Source organism: Aulonocara sp. 'chitande type north' Nkhata Bay, linkage group LG16 (assembly GCF_057382095.1).
Source record: "Aulonocara sp. 'chitande type north' Nkhata Bay isolate Kocher_YH1m ecotype deep benthic linkage group LG16, A_spYH_male_GT1.1, whole genome shotgun sequence".
NCBI classification, from domain to species: Eukaryota; Metazoa; Chordata; class Actinopteri; order Cichliformes; family Cichlidae; genus Aulonocara; species Aulonocara sp. 'chitande type north' Nkhata Bay.
Genome location: NC_141359.1, coordinates 15,769,686 through 15,794,390, shown reverse-complemented (window position 1 = coordinate 15,794,390; position 24,705 = coordinate 15,769,686). Strand labels below are relative to the sequence as shown.

At 40.9% G+C, this 24,705-nt stretch overlaps 1 protein-coding gene across 2 annotated transcripts in view; it reads left to right on the top strand.

Annotated features, from left to right (window-relative positions):
- The window catches only part of satb2 (SATB homeobox 2), a 50,605-nt gene that overhangs the window by 1,642 nt on the left and 24,258 nt on the right, over positions 1-24,705 (top strand). For both annotated transcript variants that reach the window (XM_086266759.1, XM_086266758.1), the window contains exons 2-3: positions 10,203-10,418; positions 14,498-14,683. In XM_086266759.1, coding sequence (XP_086122885.1) covers positions 10,247-10,418; positions 14,498-14,683 — 358 coding nt within the window. In that variant the 5' untranslated portion in view covers positions 10,203-10,246. The remainder of the gene's footprint in view (positions 1-10,202; positions 10,419-14,497; positions 14,684-24,705) is intronic.

The following is a 24,705-nucleotide window of genomic DNA, read 5'->3' as shown; positions in this document are numbered from 1 at the left end:
TTGAGAGGTGTTACAAATTAACACGTGCTGAGCTTAAATAACCCCTTACCACCACCCCTCGTTAGTTTTACACTGTTTCGTTTGCAGAGAGACACATATTCACCAGAAAACGGGACGAGTGATGAATAAAACATAGCGAGGGGAGCAGAGAGGTGTACGACAGCGTCCAAGTGTTTCCTGCTGCTACAGGGGCCTTCTAACCTCTGCGACACATCGCACACTCAGAATCTAAAAGTTACCTGCTGCTTTAGAGGTCTGTAAAATATTGGGGGGGATTCAGATTCAAGTATTCAGATATAGGAAGAGGTTTGGGAGTAAAAGGCCTCCATGTCTGCTGCACGTAATCAGAAGAAACCAGAGCCAAATGCGTTTGGCTCCAAATGAGAAACAGTCCCTCTGCAGACCGTCATGTCAGGAGCAATAGTTTGTCCTGCTAAACACAAACGCTTTTAAAAAAGCTTTTCCCCCCCAAGACAAAGCCACACTTCTTCTGTTTCCACGTCACAGTTAACAGTGTTGTGTATGTGTTGTTAATAAAGCAAAGTTCATATCTAAAAGAAAGGCAGTGCTCTGTCCCCCTTTCCCCTCGCTTGATTTTAAAGTGATTCCTTTTATTTCGGCTCTGTGCGTAAAAGCCGAGGTTCCTCATGCTGGAGTCTGTCCGTCCTCTCTGACCTTTAAGAAACTGCAGGCTGACTCAGTTCCTTCTTCGTCTCCAAACCACCAAGAATCCAAAGCAGCGCTCGTGTTTAGAGTGTTTTTCTCATGGAGTTTGACTCGCGTGAAGTGCCAGCTTCCCTTCGCACACACGTCAGGTTTTCTTTTTTAATATATATATGTATACACACACACACACACACACACACACACACACACACACACACACACACACACACACATACATATGTGTGTGTGTGTGTGTGTGTGATCTACGTTTTCTTATTTTGTTGTTTTGGTTGGTCAAGCTAACTAATATTAATATTAATATTTAGAATATTTACATTTTATGAGTTGCAGTTTCTAATTATGAAATAACGAAAACTGCCGACAGCAAGGTGCGCGCAAGCTGCACCTCAGTGTCCACCTTTTCTCATTCTCTCAAGACAGCAGAGCTCCTTTAAAATATGTGTATGTGAAAGGGGGAAAGGGGGGGGGGGGATGCAGGATTTTATATATTTATTTATATATTTTAGCCAACCGCGAGGAAAAATGAATTCGTTTCGGCTGCAGTGATGGCCGCTTTCTGGGGCTGCCTGTCTGCTCAGAGTTTACTCACAGGTTCAAAAAGTTGAAGAGAGAGGAGGAGATAGTGTGGAACTCTAACTCTGTTTTTGTATATTTAAAAAATAAAAATAAAAACCTGATGGTGATGCTTTTTAAAGCTTGGCCCGAACACCTAAAAATAGCCATTCTTTCATTTATTGAGAAGTCTTTATTTCTCTTAACTTTAATATCTGGATATACTTTGGGCTTTCAGGAGTTATCCAGCTATAAGAAACTGAGGTTTCATCTACCCTTAAATGGTCCACTGGAAATATTTCAGGGACTCTCTTTCTCCATGAACCCGACTATCTGTTCACATATATTATAGGTGTGCTATTGAACCGTAGATTAGATTAGAAAATGTGTGTGGGCGCTGATGATGATGCTATGGGCGTCACTGCTGCTCTGTGCGCTCACATATACACTGTTATATCTCCCATTCAGCCTGTTTCATAATGGTCTCACTGACCTGGTGATCATAAATGAAGCTCTTAAAGCCTGAGGAACCCCCCATCCCCTAAAGTAATACCTACAGTTATTCTCATTCTGGTGAGGCCTGCGTGAGCTGTGGTGAATGGTTTGGCATCAGTGTGTGTGTGGATGTCACAGTAAAATTTTACCATTTCCCTCCAGCTACTTCTCTCCTCTGCGGGCAAAGTAACAGTAACTTTTTTTTTATGATGTAGTGTAGTTTGAATCTACACCTCCTCACTGTTACAAGAACCTGGTTGTGTCCAGCATCGTCGTTTTGGATGAGCACGCGCATGTGTTTGCGTCTCGTGCACCGCATTCGTCCCCGCTGTGAGTGGCTGTGCTCTGAGTCAGTGTGTGGTCCCTGGATGTGTTAAAGCAGAGTCTGTGTAGCACGCTGGCTGTGGTTTGTGTGGCTCCGCGTCTGTCTTTACGCGGAAGAGCGTGCGCATCCTCCCAAATGGAAGGGCGAGGCAGTAAATGCTCGCTCTTCATCCTCGCGTTATCGAATGAGATGTTTACGAGAGAGCCAAAAATGTTTGCCAGAAGGGCCATCGTCTCGCCCCCTCACTCTGCTTGCTTTCTTCACTCCGTCTGCGCGGATGTGAGTTTGCGTGTGTCTGAGTGCGTGGAACCACCTCAGAGCTTCAAAATAGTTGTGTTTCTCTTAAAGGTCCGTCCCGCCCGCCTCCCCCCTCACACCAATGCTCTCCACATCACAGTAACACATCTGATGGCCATAAACAGCAAATTCTGCACTAATGTAACCTTCCCGAACAGCAATCATTCCTCATAATCAGCCACATAAAAATGTTCATGTAGTTCCTCATGTTGCTTTCAGACTTTCAAAAACACATTTAGAAAGTGACACTTTTTTAACTTCCCCCTCAGTGTATTTTTTATTCCTTTGCATTGTCTCACGTATTAATTATTAGTGTCAGTAAAAGTGATGCAAAATTAACAGATTGACTTCCTAATGCCGGTGCCGTCATTTAGGGATGCACTGATACATCAGTGAAGAAAACACTAGCCATGTTTACTGATAAATAAGATAATATTTACTGATATCTGTAGTCGATATTTAGCTGTTGTGTTACATCAACTTTTATTTCGGCCAAATAATCCAAAACTCTTTAATAAAGAGCTGAAAATCTACAAAAAAATTCTGTTACTTTTTCAACATGAACATTTTCTTTTGTCTCCAGGGAGCAAAGTAGAAAATAACAAACCACAAAAAATAAGTAATAGGTAAATAAAAAGTCTCTATGGGTATTTATAATCCATGCTTCACAATAGGTCTAGCTCTAATTTAATTATTTCTGCAGACATCCAGGAACCAGATTGATTAATAAATAAATATCTGGCCACATGGATCTGAATACATTTCTGCAGCACTGTCTGTTGGTAGTTTCAGCTGGGATACTGGTCTAACTGATTGATATTGACATCGACATTTCCCACCATCACTGGCTGATATTTATCTGCTGTGTTGCATAAATTTTGAGCTCACTAAATTATTTTTAAAACTGTGTAACAAAGAGCCAGAAGACTTTAATACAGTTTGGTTACTTTTTAAATGAAAGATTTTTCAATTTCCTTCAAACAAAGAGGGGGAAGAAATGACGTGAAAGATGTGTTCTATTTAGTGTCAGTGCCGGGTTACAATCCCAGATTCACTGCATCCCTGTAGTTTCATTAATTCCACAGACATTCAGAATGTAAGCTGATAACTTGAGCTAAAATGATCTGTTCATTGATCAACGATAAATAAATAAATACTTTGAATAAATTGGCAACAATTCTAGTCATTGATTTATTTCATTTTTTTTTAAAGGCGTGAACTAATTCAGCTCAGTTTTATTTTTTATAGCAACAATCCACAACAACAGTTGCCTCAAAGTGTGACTAAGGACTCGAGAGTATCAGAAAGATAAGTAACCCTATATTTTGGGGAAAGGGAAAAGTTTTTCTCTAACAATTTAAAACATAAAAGACACTCTGAGGGCCTCGGATTAGGGTTAGGGTAAGGTCGTCATAGATTAGTTGTCACATTGGCAGCAACCTCGGCCGGTGTACCTCTGTGTTGGAACAATGTTACTTTACCCAAATCAGAATCTCAGAAGTTCTTTAAGGAAACACAACTTTGACTACAATATGTCACTTCAAGGCACTTTCTATTGTAAGGTAAAGACCCTACAACATTAGAAAGAAAACCAGACTCAGGGAGGGGCGGCCATCTGCCGAGACAGGCTGAGGGCGAGGGAGACAGGACAAAAGTAACACCATGAAGTCAAACAGTTCAGACGTTTAAAATCCGAGTCGGTGGATCCACAGGATCAGATCCACATCAATCCACTTGAACCGAACCAAACTGGCTTTTTGGGGGGAGTGGCTCGCTTCTCTCTGTGGGTAATGTTCAGGCAGTCTTTGCGTCACATGCCGTGTTCATGCCTCCCTGCATATACGTGTGTGTACATTCTGAACATCTTTGACGACAGGGCTTTTAATTTTGCCCCCTCCTCTTCCTACTCCTCCTCCTCCTCCTGCCTGCTTGCCTTCTTTTATCTGTGCTGCAGAGCCAAGCATTAACCAATAGCTTGATAGCCCTGCTATAAAACTGGATGTCAAACGGGAAGAACAGCCGTATCTGTGGATATTTCCCTATAGGTGACGCCTCTCTCTTTCTCCCCTGTTATCATTGCTAATAATGCCCTCATAGGTCACTTTTTCTCTTCCTCCCTCTTGCTCTCTCTCTCTCTCTGGCTGGTTTTGCATGTTGAAGGCAGAAACCTTCATTAGCAGACACATATCATAACGGTAAAGAGAGATATCGGACAGGCAGTTACAGGAGAGACTCGCAAGTCTGTGTAAGTTTGGCTTCTCTTCTATAAGCGTCTCTACGACGGCAGTCTTAGAGGTCAGGAGGATTTCCTGCTAATGCTTTCATACGCGTACGGAGGACTGAGCAGCTTATCCCGCTGCTTGGCTCACTCTGTAACTTTTTAACAACTTTTTGCCTTTGTTTAAAATCTCAACGTGTGCGTGTGTGTGTGTATGTGTGAGTGAGTGAGTGAGTGCTGGGGCTGTGGTGTTTACTGCCCTGTTTCCTGTAACACTTATCACAATGGGATTAACTGTGTGTGTGTGTGTGTGTGTGTGTGTGTGTGTGTGTGTGTGTGTGTGTGTGTGTGTGTGTGTGTGTGTGTGTGTGTGTGTGTGTGTGAAGGTGGGAGGCAGGAGGTTCCTTCTTTTGGTCCATCTTCTAAACATTCGTTGCTCTGACATTTTGAGCACGCGTCCACACTTTTAAACAAGCCTTACAATCCAGGTGAGACAAAAATAAAAACCCACATGATGCAGCGATCATCTTTAAAAAGTAGAATTAAACGGTGACCAGAGGCTCCCGGCTTACCCCAGCCACCCTTCGGTGTGTGTTTCACATGGACGGGACTACCAGTCAGTGTTTGTCATCTGTCTTGATTTGCAGAGTTTAGGCTGGCTTTGAATTACACGTTAGCCTCTGTTTGTGTGTGTTTACGTCTTTGAGCTGGACACATTGTTTATAGGTGTGTTTGTTGTCGTGTCCTACTCTTCTATTTCTCTGGGTGTGTCCTCATTTTTGCTCTGCAATCTCGTCCTTGGCCTCCAGTATGTATTTGTTATGTCTAGAACAGAGTAATAATGTGGAATTTGATAGTGGCTTATCATCAAAACATGAGGTTGTCCCACTATCAAAGATTACGCGGGACAAACAGAACTCTTTCTGACACTCTCAGAGCACGCATTAAAGGGTGAGATTAAAAAAAGAAGGAGAAATACTTACGTCTGCTAAAATAAAATCAGCTGTTATAAAAACAAGTCATTTTACAGTTTTCCAAGAGCTCTGACAGTTGGCCAGAGAAGCAGTAAATTGGTAAATGTGTCATGACCCTCTCCTTATCAAAAAGACATTACATTTGATCCTTGTCTCCATAGCAGAAAGATGTAACAGCCCATCTTATCGCCTCTTTATTAACTGCTTTAACTATCACACACCTTATCACACAATGCACCGCAGATGAATTTAGGATGCGGATGATAACGATCTGACTTTCTGAAGGCTAAATCCATGATTTTAATGACAGTCTAAGCTATTTACATGTGATGCATTGTAAAGACACTCACTTAAAGACATTCTTCAGAATAAAAGGCTATTGTGAAACCAGCCTGTAATAATTGCATAAAATAGATTAGCATTTATCAGTCTGTTGCAGGATGTTTACGTGATACAGTGACACAAACACACACACACACACACACACACACACACACACACACACACACACACACACACACACACACACACACACGCACGCACACACCCAAGTTATTTTCACCACTTGACATTGACACAGTTTTAGGGTTTTTACAAGGAAGACAGCTGAAATAAAAACTGAGGGAACAGTGTGTTAATGATGAACATCGCTGTCTGCTCCAGTTTGGTGCTTTGAGTACATTTAGATTGAAATACTATTAAATTAAGCAAGTATGGAGTGTTTTCACACAGTGGAGCTTTACCTAGGATACACCCAGCATATCATCTGCAGTCTTTCTGCACGATGCCTCAATTAAAATCTAAATACCTAAATATAATTGCACATTTGCTCTACATATATTATAAAGTAGATTACCCTGCACAAAGCTTTACTGCTGATATGAGCTGCAGCTGTCATAAATTTGCAAGTTAGATTTTTTTTTATCCTAAAAGAAATGAATAAACCGAATTATTCAAACTCATAGCAGCTACTATAATATAGGAGCATACAAACATATATATATATATATATATTGTTTTAAAAGGTGCTTACAGTGTCACTGTCATTGTGTAACAGTTCTGCATTTAACCCTCAAACTGTTGACAACGATGACTTAGATCTCATAAGATTGAAACTCCTGGTCTTGCTTATCTCAGCAGGACAATGTCGAACCACACGATGCACTTATTACAGAAACATCTGGATCTGGGACCAGAGCATAAGTGTGAGGGCTAAACTGGCATGTATCTGTCATCTGTTTAAAACACTCAGTGCATTATGAAATGATGACAAAGGAGGGCTTGAAGGGCTGAATTGCTGAAACACTATATCAAGCCTTTCAAAACTACTTAGTGCTGAGTTGATGGAAGACAACTCCACCAACCCCACCCTAAATCTGTATTTTGGTAGAAGGCAAAACTGAGTATTCGGTGCAAAAAAAAAAAAAAGTTGGATTAAAGAATTGAGAGAAAAGTTTGTTTCTGGTCTTCAATAACATTGACTCAGACCCTAAATGTATCATTTAAATGACTTGTAGTCATTACACTCTGTTAGTAAGACTAATATTTAGTTATTTTTTGGCTAACAGAGTTGTGGAAAAGTTGAACTCTCTCAGAAATACAACTCAGTGTAATGCTATATTCCTAAAAGACATTCTGCTGTCGTCCTAACGGGAGTGTCTTATCTCAGGCACGCCACCAAGTGAGTGAGTAAGGTTAACAAGAAAGAAAAAAATGCATGGCTCAGTAACATTATCTCCTGCATCAAATGAAGTATAATTGAGGCAGAATGCATTTAGAGATTAAGAAACTGGTCATAGATTGTGTGTTCTTGCATGTAAGTCTTAGGTGAGATGGTGAGATGTCGGCATGTGCAGGTCTCGATAGAGATCACTAGTAGCAGTGTGGGGAGCTTAAGCAGGATGGGACCTGTTGGTGATGAAATCAGACTCTTTGGAGGATTATTTGTAAATGAGAGGCAGAACAAGTGAAATGAAATAGTTTCATCCTTCGAACCCTCTGACGTCAAAGACAAAAACACCAACAAGCCCTAGCTCCAAAACAATAAGTCAGACGCACAATCACACCTCATAAATGAATGAATGAGAAAAAAAAGCCAAAAAATAGAAATGACATATTGTGATAGCCTCTGGGTCACGGTTAGGACCAGCACCCACGATCCTTATAAGGTGTGGGTGTGCACTCCTATGGCTAGAATTTCTACATACTTTTCTACCTAAAGCCAAGCTTAATGTGATAATTAATGTATGAGAGTTGGATTAAAAGGTAACGTTTTCACATTTTCTACTTTCTGAAATGTTGCTTGTCTCTCAGAATATCAACAATCACAGAATCCCAAACCCTAAACTCTTGACCCCCACCATTCAAAATACATTTCCACTCAGGATAAAATATTTGCCTATAACCTAACCTATGATCAGTGACACAGATACTGCAGCAACTAAATAAATAGATAAAACAGTTGACTTCATTATTTGTTGCACTTTGTGACCAAATAGGAGAGATAAATGTGCTAAATGTGACAAATTACTTGTGCTGTTGGAGGTCTGCAAGGTGGAGTAAACAGTATGAAAATCCCGTCGGATGCACGTGACTTGAATCAAACCAAACCCCTGCCATTCAGACGGCACTTCCACTCAGGACGTGTAGGTGCAAACCGATCAAACGGGTGAATGGAAAAAATTGCATCATTAATGATTTTGATAAGCACAGTAACACTTATCATCTGCAGCTGCCAGCAGCCACTGAATTGATCTCAGTCTTGTGTTATATTCAGTTGTTTTTCATCGCTGGTAGTGGTTAGATTTATTTGCAAAGCCTCTTGTTTTTCTCAGGAAGCCTCACACTGAGAATTACAGCTACCATTGTACTCGTATTTAAACCCACTGCTTTCCACTCTGTGTAACTCTCTGAACTTGTCTTTCTCTTTCTTTTTTTTGTTGTCCTTTAAGCCACTTTTATTGAACTCTGCCGCTTACATTTTTGGCCTCTGTGCCTCCCACCCACACTTTTTAATCACTCCAAAGCTAATGTTTTTAATTTATTATTCATTTTGAAATTTAGCCCAGGCTCTTAAAACGTCTCAGATTGTCAGTATGTTTACTTTTTTTTCTTCTTCTTGTGGTGGTTGCTTGTTTTCTTTTCAGCTGTTGTTGTGTAAGAAGGAAAGCTTGGTAGTGAAGGTAGAGAAAAGACGAGGCGGAACGAAAGAGGAGGAAGAAGAGTGAGTGACACCACCACAATAAAAACAGCGCCAGTAAAGCCTGCAGAAATATTAAGAAATTCAAACAATAATCATGGATTCTCCCTCATTTGTTCTGGTGAATTTCTGTCCAGTGTCCAAAAACCAAAGACCCTGTGTTTCTGTTGGGCTTGCAAATCTGCCCACAGCATAGTTACAGTATGGAAAATAGTGCAGTAAATTAAAAAAAAGCCTCACGTTTGCCTTTTTCTACTGACAGTTTCTAATCTCTGTGTTCACTGAGGGTCACACATGCCGGCTGATAGTGTCCAGGGCTCTTATGTAAATAAAAGCAGTCCATTTGGCCTGAGTGAGCTGGCTGCTCTTTGATACTTTGGCATGTGTCCCCTGTCAGGCTTGGAAGCAGAGCTAATGGCATTATCCTATATTAGACTTTTGGCTGACACGCGCTCATCAGGGGATGGAAGCCCACGAGGCTCACGCTCTCATCAGTATATCAGCACATGGAGGCCTACATGTTAAAGGTAGCAATGTTATGAGGTACTGACCATGTGATAGCACGGGTAGTGTGAAGCTCCCAGATATACAATCTGCCCATCTCTCTTTTCCTTTGTTTATTCGTTTGCTTTTAAATATAATTTATGAATATATTTATTACATTATTTACTGCAACATGGAATGGGAAATTTAATTAGTTCATTGTGTAATACAAAAAGTTTACAGTTTACCTTTAAAATGACATCTGTTCTCTTGGCTAGAGTTTTATTTATGCTGATAAAAGCTTTATACTGTAAGCTAAAGGCCACGGGGAGGACTCTCCTTTAAGAGCAACCGACCTCCGGCAGAACCAAGTTCAGGGAGGGGCAGCCACCCCATCAGGTGAGGGGTGAGGGGAAAGAGGAGCACGGGGAAACTATGACAACAAACGGGATAAAAAAAGGATCTATGAGATAGATAGTAAGCAAAAGATAACGTTGTGGCATAAAAATCCATGAAGAGTTCAAACGGGTGGTGGAGAGGAGGTGCTGTGTGCATCACAGGAGGCCACCCAACAGCCTGAGATAACATTCAACATAAATAGGTGCTGTGAACTGCCTCTTAGAGCTTCCTGACTTCTTTGTTTTCCTGCCCGTAGCGCTCAGTCCCAAGCCCTTTAATTACTGAAGATATAAATCTTTGAAAATGGTTGACAAATATTTAACACTCACACAGCACTAAATTGTGCATTTGTTAGCCACAAATCAATATAGATTTAGTGTAGCAGTGTGTGTTTACAGCAGCAGGAAAGTGGATTTCTATGGCACAAAGAAACATGATACATCAGGCTTTGACTTGTATATACACAAACTTGCAGGAGAACAAATTCCTCGTTTTGCCCGTCTGAAAAATACAGATATCAATGTCTTATTTTTGAAATTCTGCTAATCATACTGTAAAACTTTTTTTTTGCAGACTCATTCTCTCTGGCTGGAGATCCTCTGGGAGCCTGGAGGAGGATGGAGCGAGGAGGGGAGAGTCCCATCACCCAGGACAGTCCCGAGCAGAGGGGGGGCAGCCCAGATCTCAGCGGCCTCCCACCACCGGGGAAGAAAGGCCGGTTGGAGCTCAACGGGAGTCCCACTGGGCCACGAATACGCCACAACGGAGCCCCACTGAGACCCCTCGGAGGTAAGGCTCATATTGATCACGAGGCGTGAATAAAAGAAAGCAAATTTCTATCAGAAGATAGATTTTTCAAAAAACAAACACTACTTCTAGAGTCTTGGCAATCAGGCAACAAAGAAAGTAACTTGTACTGATGCATAAATTATTAGCACGTTACCCCCAAAATTGGCTTTTCCTTTTTCAAAATATAGAAATAGAAGTCATAGAAATACATTAATTAGTTTGGATTAAACTGTCATCTTTTATTTAATGAAAACAAATGATCATCAAGCTATTGATTACTGCAATTATTTAAAATCCATAAATCCCTGAGTTTGTGGATCATTCGATTATAAAAAAATATATATCAGAGAAAGCTGTGTGATCACGGTGTCAGAGGTTTTAAAGCGCTTACGTTAATCAAACCCCAAAAGCAGCTTTTGGCTTTACAGTGAACCACATCCCGCCCATGAGTGGAGTTTGGCACAGTGTGCCATGTAGTAATGTGGCGGTGCTGAGGGGAGATGCTCAAGCTGCTTCTGTCCAGTTAATGTATAAGTCTGGGGGGAACGGTATAACACAGGCTTACCAAATAAAGGAGATTGCTCCATATAAACAAGATTTATACAAGTCACCGTGGCTTATTGATCCCTGCATTCATTGTCAAAGTTGGTTCTTGTTAATGTGCAGCTGCACGAGGGGATGCAGTTCCCCGTCTGTGTTTTGGGGTTTCATGTTGCCGGGTGTTTGCAGTTTTTTTAATCTCTTAAACTCACTTTTACACACTTTGTCTGGTTGAGATTTTAAAACATTTGCACATCATGAATTTCAATTTACTCCTTTTATTCATTACTCGTTTTATGTTAACTGAAAATTCTAATGACCAAGATATTATTTGAAGTGTGCACTTTGATATCAAATGAAGGTATTTAGTTGAAAACAGGCTGGATAAGATTTGGTGGTGTACTTGAATGAAAATGTAAAATTGTCAGATTGCAAAGCTGCTCTGGAGCATAGAGATAAGTAAGTGAAAGAGCAGCTCCTCGTGGACTACAGAGCTTAGTCTAGACAAAACATTGAGAACAATCAGCCTGATCTTTGCATCTTTGGGACGCCCCACACCGTTAGTTATTTAGGTCACGATGTGTACCCTCTTACTCGCTCTGGGAAAATTCAGGTCAGAGAATTATTTTCTTTTTTTAGAGTCTCTGTATTAATGTTTAAATGATACATGTTATGAGAATTGTGAGAATTACTTTTTGAGTACCACTAAAGGGAAAGATGGAAACACTGTTTAATTTTAGGGTCTACATAGTGGACCTTATTTGCTTTTACTTATTTTCTGCCATGTATAATATAATTCAAGTGTAATTCTATTTTATTTATATAAATAAATAATGAGCAATTAGTAATGTAGAATGCAAAAGTGAAAATTTGCTAGACTTTATGCAAATTTGCATCAAAAGTCATGCTGCATATTTCTGCAAAACTCTAGGATCCAGCATAAATATCTGTGGCTTTGAGCAGTGCTTGGCTACAAACTGTGAGTTTGTAGCGATGAATCTGCATGAGGTTTTTGGAAGAGCAGCTAACAAATCAACAAGAAGCTCAGGTTTGACCACAGTAAGAAGAGGAGAAGAAAGAAAGTGTTGAAGCAAGAATGGATGATAAAGTGTAAAAAAGGAAGGAGACAGGGGGCGGGCTTTTCTGAGCTGAACGGATGGATGGTTGGTTGGACTGCAGTAATGATGGGTTGTTTTCAAAGACAGGAAACTCAACGTGTCTCCTCCAAACCACTGCTGCCATGAGGAGGGGGCCACACACACACAAACACCATATGTCCACCAACTTCCAGGCTGCGACACTCACAACAAAGAAAAGCTGCCAAGATACACACACCCCCTTCCACTGCTTGCATACACATATCTTATTTTAATATCCCTGTTCACTCATCCCTATACATATTAGAGGGATTAGAGGTTTGAGGCTACATCACATCGTCCAAACCAGATCATACAGTCGGCGGGCAAATCACAGGACACTGCATATGAGAGAAGACAGATTGAGGTGGAGACGGAGGAAAGAGCGAGATAGAGGCAGAGAGAGAGGGAGAGAGGAGTGCTGGTCGGAGGGAGCTGCTCTGTGTTGACAGTTATATTTCCCTGTTGGGGGAAATTCACTTACTTGAATTGGCATGGTGCTCCAGTGTGTAATTCACTCCATGAGAGCCTGGAGGACTGGGAGCAGAGTGATTAATGAGGAGGAAATAGAAATATAGAAATTGACTGATTAAAACAACGGGTGGGATGGATCGGGGTGCAGGGGGAGCTAATGCTGCATGCACCCTAAAGTGTTTGTATGGATGTGTGTGTGTGCCGGGAAAAGGAGACAAGCATGCCTCCGTGTGTCTGTGTGTGTTATTGTGTGGTATTCATGCAGTAAAACACACGCCATGCTGAGCATTATTAGTGCTGGGATGCTGTCTAATGCCACAGTCCGTCATTTCTTCAGAGGGCTTTAATTAATTGCTGGTTGACAGGTGGCCCAAAACCAAAAGCCTTTTAGGAAAAAGGCGGATATTGGAGAGGACGGATTGATATTCCACTAAAGAGCCGAGAGGAAGAAATTTTGGGATTGGATTCTTACCTTAAGCAGATAATGAAGAAAGAGGAAGAAGCACATGAATAATCAAGACCTGGATGACAGTGTTACAGGGGCGTCAGACAAAAAGTTTGAGAGGAAACAAAATAAAAGAGAACTACAGGATTTTAAAATAAAAGGCATCCACCAATTAGCCGTGGAGTAAGAGAGACATCAGCTGTTATCGTCAGAAGCTGTAGATGTTGTCATAAGTCACTCAGACCTGTAAGGCTTATATTTTTCTGTCTTTAAGCCTTTTCTCCAAGCTATTTAAAAATGAAATCCATTTGGTTTAATGCAATCCAGTTCAGATTACAACATTTCTCACCTTAGAGCCCCTTTAACCTACTAAAATTGAAACATGGCAGTATTACAGAAGAAAACTAACAAGTTCTCCTTCAGCAGATCTTTTTCTTTAGTGAGAAAAATCCAAATCTTGCCTACTGAACTTCAGCTCTTTCACATGCATGAACTGCTGCTCAGTGAAGTAGGTGTGAGTGTTGAATTGTTGGTTTTAGACAACAGACAACCCCAGCTCAGTTCTGAAGAGAATGTGACAGATGAAAATCATGCAGATGCTGTTAGTCTGTCACTGTCTCTATCTATCTATGTGTATATATGATGTGATAAAAACTTTAAACTTGCACATGTATTGCAGCGATGTGGTTCAAAGCATTGCTGCTGATGGCATTAAAACCAAGTCAAGGATTTTGCTTTCATGAATGCATGCATGCGCGTCTGTGTATGCGTGTGTGGTATTAATGAGGGACAAGAACTTCTTCACTTGATGTGTGTGTGTGTGTGTGTGTGTGTGTGTGTGTGTGTGTGTGTGTGTGTGTGTGTGTGTGTGTGTGTGGTAGAATTTTCCAGAGAATCTGGTTTGAGTTTTTCACCTGGTTTAAATTTGCATACTCGAGAAAGACTTATCATGTTAATTCAAGAAGCTGTGACCCTACACCTCTCTTTTACCATATATTAATCATCTTTTGCCACAGCTCTTCCACTTTTTCTGGTTGCGACACTGTTGTCACATTTTTATTTTTATGTTATTAATAAACTAAGATAAGCAGCTGCTGCTTTCACCCTTAAGTCTTTTGTATATTGGTTTTGCATACGTGCTATGGGAACCATTATTATGACTACTTATCTAATAGTCCGTTAGATGAAATGCCTGTGAGCGTGCAGCGTGCAGGGAACAACACTGTTAGAGTCTATGTAAGATTGCATATCATTTTCCATTCCTAGCTGGTTGTCGCATATTGAGAGTTTCAGGTGTTGCAATACTCAACAGTGTGAAAGAAAAAGGATGAATTGATTACAAGCTTAACCCGCAGTGAATATAATCCACATGTTTTCTATCTATGAGGGATGAAATGCCATGTGATCGCAGACAATTAAAGCCAGGCATTAAAAAATCTTCCTGTTGCTTTTCTCCTTCTTCTTTTTATTGTCCTCCACAACAGGTCTGATGATTCCAGTCTTCTGTGTGGTGGAGCAGTCAGACGGAGGGATCCAGACAGACGGATGTGAGGGACGAGAGGAGCACGCAGAGTTTGTCCTGGTCAGGAAGGATATACTCTTCTCTCAGCTGGTGGAGACAGCTCTGCTGGCCCTCGGGTACTCCCACAGCTCTGCAGCACAAGCCCACGGTCAGTCAAAGACATGCTGTTACATCTGTAATGCGCCTATTCTCTCCATGTTTTAAAAGACACACGTTCTTACACTGAGACAAATTCTTGAAAGTGAACGGTGTAATTGTATAAGACACTTGTCAGAATATCTACATGCTACACTGTATAAATGTGACTGTGCTAACGCTAACAGGTTTGCTGTCCTCTCAAAGACCAAAACCCCCAAACTAAAGTATAACTACGCAGCAAATGATTATTTGTTTGTCAGCCAAGACGCAGACAAACCATCAAAGTTTGAGAGCATGAATGGGCAGAGTATGAGTTTGGTAAGCCTCAGGCTGCAGTAGGTTCATACGTAAAATACACCTGTTCATGTGTGTAAAACTAGATTATATATTACAAATATGCTGCAAACAGCTATCTCAAAGGCAAACCTACATCTGTTTCCAGTCTTTATGCGAGGCTAACTAGCAGCTAGGTAGCTGCTAACTAACTAGCAGCTAGTTAGCCTTTCATGTAGCCTGAGATTAATACTTGTAAATGAATATTCCTCCTTAACTAAGGGTTAGAAACTAAATAAGAGTGATGATTATCAGTCATTTTTAGTCTATTTGAAAAGCTACAACAAGCAGCCTATTAGCTTAGCTTAACGTAAAGACTGGAAAGCTCAAAGGTAGCCTAAAATGAGTGTAACTTAGATTATTAATAGTGTTATAACAGTTGAACCAAAAAACCCCTCCTTTATCAAATTCAAAATCAAACTCCAGACATTAAGTCAACATCAAAAGGAACCCAAACGCAACAACAACGATGCTGCTAAACAAAGTAAAACACTAGGTAAATACAGAAAGACTAATCCTGTCACTATACTATTACTTAGATTCTTAACATGCTATGTCATGCTGACTCTTGTTGATAGCATGACAAAAGTTTCACTGAGGCTCACAGTGTAAACTATAATACTGTGTCAGAGTTAAATGTCCTGCAGCTCAAAGGTCAAGACAAGAATGAAAGAAGACTCTCCCTCTAATCAGTGGTCTGAGAACAAAAGTGGATGTGAGGTTGCCTATTTGGAGCAGACACTGAACTATTACAGTGGCAATAAGCTAAAGAATGCTTCAAAAACACAACTGAAGCACAGACAGAGCCTGTAAAACTCATTAAAGACACAACAAAGAGCTGGACAGGAATGTCTCCCGAGACAAAAATATATTGTCTATGTGTGTGTGTGCGTGTGTGTGTGTGTGCGTACAGTATGTGTGAGAATGTTTATGAAGCAGAGAAAAAGAAAAAAAACTATAATTTATTGTTGCACACATGGTAGTCATCTGAAACAGGACAGTGTCATTTACTGCTGTCTTTTCTCAAGTATGCAGAATATTCCATCTGCGGGAGTTGCCTCACATCACTATAAAATGGTAACAACAGAGTGACAGTGAGCAACACAGCTATTGCAATACTTTGAAAATGGTGGGAGATCCCCATCTGTTTGAAATCTCGATTGTTTGTGTGTGTATGCATCTGCCATATAAGGTCCTGGTATTCAGGACAAAAAGAAATCTTGTTTTGCATATCGTCCTAAATATGATACATCATCTGGTGACCGCATATACTACTGTTTGTGCAGTAGCATATGCAGCAATGCATGCAATATTAATAATATAGTATAATACGTTTTTTTCTTTTAAGCTGACCTTCCTGTAGGAGTTTAATTTAAATGATCTGATTTGCTCCACTGTACATGTTTGGAAATCACTGTCCTATAATATGTCTACTATAGATTTCTGTGATTTAACTGACTGTGCCTGCTAAGGTAGCTCACAGCACCAAAAAACCAGATGAGGATAAGTCTATACAGGAAGTACTGCTGCATATTCAGGTTAAAAAAAGATGACATTAAATAAAGAAAACTAAAAAACGGCTTATGTGAGTTGTGGAAATCTGGATCTAATGTTTACAGTGTTGCAAGTAGCCATCTCTAAGCTGGTTTATTGCTAGCTGATGCTCCAGGCTGTGGTTGTTCAGGTACAGCTGTGGTCTAAAGCAGCAGTCCCCAACCTTTTTTGCGCCACGGACCGGTTTATGCCCGACAATATTTTCACGGACCGGCCTTTAAGGTGTCGCGGATAAATACAACAAAATAAAATGGTAAATGGCCTGTATTTATATAGCGCTTTACTAGTCCCTAAGGACCCCAAAGCGCTTTACATATCCAGTCATCCACCCATTCACACACACATTCACACACACATTCACACACTGGTGATGGCAAGCTACATTGTAGTACCGGTACTGAAAAAAAGAAGATTTATTCATAACACACGTGAAAAGACCCAGGAAAACAGAGTTAACGCTAAAAACGATAACAAAATAACGCTGAAAACCGATAAAAACCCTGGAAACTATACATTTCACACCTGAGCCTCAACTCTCGCGGCCCGGTACCGGTCCGAGGCCCGGGGGTTGGGGACCGCTGGTCTAAAGCTTACATACGCTCATCACAGTAATTTGGGGATTTTAATGATTTCTTTGAACGGTTCTTTTTCTTGGTGGTATAATTTTACAACATACATCTTTAATGACTTGGGTGCATAAGTTAGAATTTATTTGGGGTTTTCTTTAAAAGTATGCATATAGGCTCAAATAAACACACTCACTTGAATCTTTTAATAAATGGCTGAAGTGACTTGTATTTTCACGAGGCCAAGTCCAATTAAATAGTGATTATGAGTGACTAAAACTGGTAGTTTCTCTTTGCCAACAAAAAAAAAGAGATTTGTTTGCTAGTACTCACTGGATTAATCAATACACAAAACAATGGGAAAATCACTGGAACTTGGTATATGGACTGGTTCTCATATACTGCTTTACTGCTCCACTTGAACACTTTATACAACATATCTCATCCACTCAGTCACACTTGCATTCATAGAAGCACTTTTTTGTGTAATTTCTTTCTATCTAACGCTCACACTCTGATGGTGAAGATGCTGAACTGCCGATTTGCACAAGTTGGAGCAATTTCTAAACAATGCCAATTCCATGATGATCACTTCAAACAGCTGCATGTACGTACATGTCATTTGGATGTGTTGCCACTTTGCCAAGGTCTTGAAAAAGACGAAAAACGAAAAGTAACTGGCAACCCAGAAAACCCCAAGATGCAATGAAGTCGACACTGCTGGAACACCAGTATCACCAGTATCACTGACCACAGTGAAGCATGTTTTGTGCCATGTATAAGTACATGACACAAAGTAGATGGAATATTGAAGGTGAAGAAGGAATGCCTCCAAATTCTTCAACTTAACAGGTAGAAAGTTGAAACTTTGACTGGAATTATGCTAGAAGATTGTTAATAGCTATCAAGAGAGGTGGAATTTGAAAAGGAAATATTAGTGTGAGCCTGTATGCAAACCCAAAATAAATTCAAACTTCTGCACCCAATCCTTGATTTTTCAAGTCACTATAGATGAATACTTTTTTGAGTGTGAGTGAACTTCTGACCACGGCTGTGACCCTCTAATGTCATATGTCAGTCAACAGTAACCTTTGCTCTCATTGGAAGTTGGTTCAATTGCTCACCTCAAAGTCAGATGAAGTCACTGACTGTCACTGACATCTCTGTGTTAAAGCCTGCTAAGATGTTTCCATCAGCTCAATTAGTTATAATTGCAATAGCTTTCTTTGGTGAGAAAAAATAACAATGGAAAAATGGAACATCTTAATCCCGCTGTGTATTATTAGTGGTACTGTCTATGCCAAAGCATAAAATGAAATCATATAGAAAGGCCCAGGTGATTTGAGAGTGTAGAAAATATTTTATTTCCTTTATAAGATAATAGTGAGGTGATCTTAAACCAATTGGCCAATCTGCTTCACTGATATTAGTCTGTTTGTATTCAAAGTGTAAAGAAGAGCATTTATAAACTGATTGTTGTGAGCTGCTTTTGCTGCTCGTCTTTTGTTCTTCTGGTTGGAAAGATTCAGAGCTACAATTGAAGCCTTGTTAAATTAGTTAGAAAAATAAACTTTACTCACATGCACATCATCCAACACTGATGCACTGAAATAGCACGCTAACTGCTATACCAAGTGTTTGCTGTGGTCTGCAGATGAATGCCATTAGTAGCATCAGGGGAGTAGTATCAGGGGAGGTCTCTCTCTGTCTGTCTCATCAGTGTGCATGGAAAACAGTGAGACCACATTGGTCTCCTGTCCACATCAATGAACAAACAACAATAAAAAAAAAAAAGCTAGACTGAATGGGACATCCCAACTCCACACAAACTAAACTCCTGCAGCTGACTTGAGCAACGTTCACGTGTTACTTGTAAACTCTCTTTAACCCCTGCAAGGATCCACTGGCATAGAATCGCACTTAAACTGGCATGCACGCTTGGCATGGAATACCATGTAGTCATGCAGTATCACAGACACAACACACTCTCTGTTAGACACACACACACACACACACACACACACACACACACACACACACACACACACACACACACACACACTTCTCCTCAGCTTCTCTCAAATGAATACTTTTTGTTTTTTAAAACAAGCGTTTATGTTAAATGAATAATTTCTGGCTTAAATTATACATTTTTTCCCCTGCGGTCCACAACCAAAATTACACAGAGTCCCAGCTATTTTCTCCCTGTTTGAATTGTGTCCTGCATTCTTGCGTCCCGGCGTTGTATTTAAAGTCCCCGGCAAGGACCACGGCCTTTCTTTAATTAGCTTAGCCCAGTAATTAACTGGGAGATATTGTTTATTTCAATTATAAGGGTTTGAAGGCTTTTATAGATTGGATGAGAGCAGACCTGTATTTTAAGGATTTAGTGAGCAAACAGTTAACAGTGGTCACTGAGAGAGAGCGAGAGAGAGAGCATTGTTGCTGTGCCACGTCTAACAGGCCAAAAAGGGTCAGTGCTGCAGAGCTGCAGTTTACTGGACATATGACTTTAAACTGGCTGTGAATTGCTTCTGACAGCATGTCGTTACATTTTGGACACCACTTTGTTATAACACATTCTTATCAGTTAAAAGCTAAGCTTTACTGCTTAATAAATTACTTATTAGTGCTTTGTGAATCTGTGAAAAGCAATTATTAAGGACACCTTTTGATTTGTAGGTTTGCCAGGTCTATTTTCGACCCTTTTATTAGAAATGATCATAGCAGCCCTTGCAAAAAATGTTTGATTTACCGAAATGAGAAAATTTTGCTTTTTGCAGCTGGCGAGTCACAGACAGGATCATAATAAAATCAGCGTATTAGTCAAAATTCACAAGTACAATATGTATCTTTAAAGAAACTTTTCAAAGGTTTTACTGCAACTGTGAGTTGAGGTTAAGAAAAGATCCTGTTGAGTTTAAACACACAGAGAGCCCACAGTGACCTGAGACACAACGTGTTTATTTACATAAAACCAAAATCATCGTCTTTTTTTAACTGAAACCAAACCGAGTCTTTCCATTCGAGAGCTCCATCCCAAACACCATCTAGCTTTAAAGTCATGTCTGTGAACATCACTCTAAAACTGGACTCACTGCTTCATAAAGGCAGATGATCAAAATCAGTTTTTAACTTGTTAGTATTTATCAGGCTAGCAGTGAAACACTCGGGGTAGTGTTAGGGTCATGGTTGTATTTTAGCCACACAGTCCATAACCAGTTTGCCCAAATATTCCACATAAATGGAAATTTATGTATCCAGCACCATCTCGACCTCTAACTAGGTCACAGGCAACCTATAGGATTGTAAGAGGAACACAGAGATAGAAGTCAGCGTACTACCTACAGACGACTGAGTGTATGCTGTGTTTGAACAGTTGCAACTTGCAGTCAGGATTGTCTTTACAACAAAACCTGAAGCCTTTATATCACTGGCTTTTTGACAGAAATAATAATTTTACCTCATAGAATATGTAAGTTGTTGGTCTCTTTAGATATCTTTAAATTTGAATGCCAAGACTTTGGAGAGCCTGGTGCCTTATAAGCGTGCATGATTGTATATACTCAATCAGTGGCACTGGCAATAACCCAAATCCTAGTTGTGAACTAAAACCCCAAATTTTTTGGAAAAAAAATATAACTTTTGAGAGTGACTACTTTGTGGTTCCCAATTTTCAATACTTGGGGGAGTGAAAAGGAAAAAAAATACATCCTCTGATTTCAAAGGGTTAGGATTAGGGTCATCACTGGTGAGAACGTAGAGCTCAGAGAGTTCTGTATCCAGTGAGTTGCATCATAAGACCAACTGGTGCCGTTACTGAAGCTTTCGCTCCCGCTGGGCCGTTAGAGTAGACAGAAGACGTGTTTCACTCCCTGAAATGACAGCCTGATGGATTTTTATTTAGAGGAGTACCTCAAATGATAGACATCAGAGTCTGACGTGTGGGGTTTCAGTCAGTGTGTTTCCAGGGGCAGAACCTGGAACCATTTTCGAGGTCTCACATGTGTGTGCCGGCTTCGGCCTCTCTAAAATGCCGAATTGGATTAACATGTGTATATCTGAGTGTGCGCGCGCATAGTGGCATCCAGTGGCGTGCAGGGCTGTACGGGTGTCGACACAAGGAGTCAGAGACATTAAGTGTGTGTTTGGATTTGCATTTGTGTGGATGGGCACCCTTAGACATGAGCCAAGCCACCAGCCGGCCACATAAAAGCGTGTCTCTGGGAGGCGGAATTTTAATGTGGAAATGGGAACAATGATTTCTACTTTTAAACGTAGACGAGAAGCAGAGTCCATTGAACAGCAGACCAAAAAAAAGAAAAGATGAATCAATTATTAATGTATTTACCGTCACACTGAGCGTGAGTGTGTGAGTGCGTGCGTGTTTGCATGTGAACTGCTGCATGCATGCGTCCACGTCTCTGCATGCTGTCATGTGTCCTGTGTGAGTTTGTGTTTGTCTGCTTATTCACCCGTTTGCTTCCACCCAACTTGGCATCAGTGGAATTGTTGGCTTGTTCTCAGATGTGCTGATGCTACATGCAGAAAATTAGTAGCCAGGGGGTGAGGCTGTTCTCTGCTGCTGTTGTTGTTTGGGTTTTAGAAAAGAACATGTCACATATTATATAGTGCTGCATTATTTCCGGTTTGATTTCCTCCCTTAGCTCGTTTTCCCTCTTCTTTATTGCGTGCCACACCCTCATTAGTCTCACCTGTTTTCTTCCACACCTGTTCCCTGCCTGTGTCCAGTGAGTTGATCGCATACCTCTCTGTATAAACTCTGCAGTTTCTTTCTCCTGACAGATCACCTTGTCTGTTTAATTGGGTCTTCGAGCAATCCCTGTATTCCTGATGCATTTCTTATTTTTCCCATGATCCTTTTGGGCTGTGAAATGGAGATTGCCCTTTGCCTGCTCCCTCACTACCAGCCTTTCTCTACTTCTGACTAAAGATTTGGATTTTAGACTTCTGTGTATCTTGCATTTAGCTCCTCTGCCTTGCCTTCCTTATACATGTATTTTTATAGGCGCACAATATACATGCGATTGCATGATTGATGAGTGCAGATTTTAAAAGCGTGATTGTTCATTTCTTTTAACGTTGCATTAACATTTTCCGTTAGAAGCACCGTAAGCCTCCCTCATCTGAACTGTGCGTGCACGTGTGGGAAGTGAGAGCACTCCAATCTTTTTAACCTTCTTTCTTGCTTCTGTCTGCATATGTAAACATGTTCTTAGCAGATTCAAAGCCGTATGACCATGAGGCAGTTTTAACTTCCATCTTCACGCCTTTTCCTCTTATTTACATCTTTGTTCTCGTTCCTCTAATTCCACGTCTGATGATGGCAGGTGGCTGCTCTTTCCCAGGCCTGCTTCTGCAGACGTCTCTTGCTATCATCACCAAGTGCTGCTCACGGGATTGGCTGATTGTTGGAACTTTCTCTAATATCATAGGGCCTCTACTTACAATATAAGGCACCTTAAGATGACTGTTGTTGTAATTAGCACTATATTGATGAGACTATTTTGAACGAGGGAAGCTTTCAGATAAGATAGTCATTGATTGGCCTGTTAGGAATATTAGCTTGGATGCCATAATTGAAGAAATCCAAACATATGGATGCGTGGCATTTCTGATACATTTGATTAAAACTTGGTTTATTGTACGTGAAATAACTCAAGAAAAAAGCATTTTAGAAATACAATTAAAGCTTTCATATAGAAAAAGAAGCTTTTTCATGTGCTGCAGATTCACTTTAGCTCACTGTGCTGCTAAAATCTAACTATTTAGTTCTGTTTGAGTCCTTAAATGTCTCCATGCTGGTCTTTAGCTCCTCTAGGGCAGCGGTCCCCAACCCCCGGGCCTCGGACCGGTACCGGTCCGTGAGTCGTTTGGTGCCGGGCCGCGAGAGTTGAAGCTCAGGTGTGAAATGTATGGTTTTCAGGGTTTATCGGTTTTCAGGGTTATTTTGTTATCGTTTTTAATGTTAACTCGGTTTTCCTGGGTCTTTTCAGGTGCGTTATGAATAAATCTTTTTCGGTACCGGTACTAGTTTTATTTTGTTGTATTTATCCGCGACACCTTAAAGGCCGGTCCGTGAAAATAATGTCGGGCATAAACCGGTCCGTGGCGCAAAAAAGGTTGGAGACCGCTGCTCTAGGGTTCTTTTCCTCCCTTAAGGGGGTTCAGACTTTTTTGTGCATAGGGTTTTAATGATGCTCTCTCTGTATGACCAAATAATTAACAACAGCTCTGCCTGAGTGGAATCAAAGATATAACTGAGCTGTAATCACAGCTAAAGGAGAGAGGGAGATCAGAGAGGACAACTCAGAGAAAGGCGGGAGGAAAGGACAGGGGGAGATATGGAGGAGAGGTGGGAGGGAATAAGGGGATGAAAAAAAGAGAGCGAGAGAGCTTCTCAGGACCCGTCTGGATCTCATTTAGAGGATAGTAATGCGATTAGCTTTGTTTAGTTTTCACAGCTCCAGCCAGTCCGCATGAAAAACCCATGTGAGTGAGTGCGGTACTGTGTGTGTCTGCTCGTGTGTTCTGGTAAAGGTGAAATGCTCGTGTGTGACTGTGCGTATTACGCTAATATTCTTAAAGAGATTCAACTAGATTGTCATGGTCGGCTGTGTGGCAGGCAGGATGAGGACCCAATCGCAAAACTCACGGACTCAAGGGATGAACTCAAAAGGCAGCTTTATTGCTGACAAGATGACAGGAAAATACAAAACTTAAACTGGGCACAATAAACTAATACTTGGAGAGAGACACAGGGAAATCCACGCAGCATGAGGGAGACTACGACACAGAACTGAGGGAGACGCAGACATAAATACACAGAGGGTTAACGAGGGAAGTGGGAGCACATGGGGAACACAGCTGACACAGATAATCATAACGAGACAGGGCAGGAGTGAACACAACATGACGCATACTGACGAGAGACTGTCAAAGTAAAACAGGAAGTACAGAGGTTCAGACAGGAGGAGAGAGCACGGGGAGAACACAGACATAACAGGCTGGGGAAAACATGGAATAAAACACGAAAGGGGACAAGGGCTCATGAATACATAGAGGGGCACACAGGGGGTGAGAGTCACAAAGGGAAAGCACACAGGGAACCACATAACAGGGCAACTCAGGAAACAGAACCTAAACAGGGAACTGAATACAAAAATACAAGAGAACTAAGAATACTGGGCCAACACGGCCCAGGACCATGACATCGATTCCTTAAATCAAGAGATCAACAGTATCGTGGCAGTGCAGACCCGCAGAAACACGAGTGCCTCATAATTCAAAAAGAAAAAGCATGTTTCTGTTTGCGCTGACAAAGACCCCAGAATGTTTCAAACATCAGCCGAAATCCAATTTAGCCCAGTCCGGCAGCAGAATTTCTCACAGATCTATTTGCAGAGGGGTTTATGATGTTGTGTCTCTTGACTCTGTATCCATGTAACCAGAACACTGAGAGATGGTGATGTGTAGATTTGAAAAAATAATTGCAATTTTTGAGCAACAGAAATAAAATCAACATGTAGGGATAAATATTGCATGGCCTGAATGATCT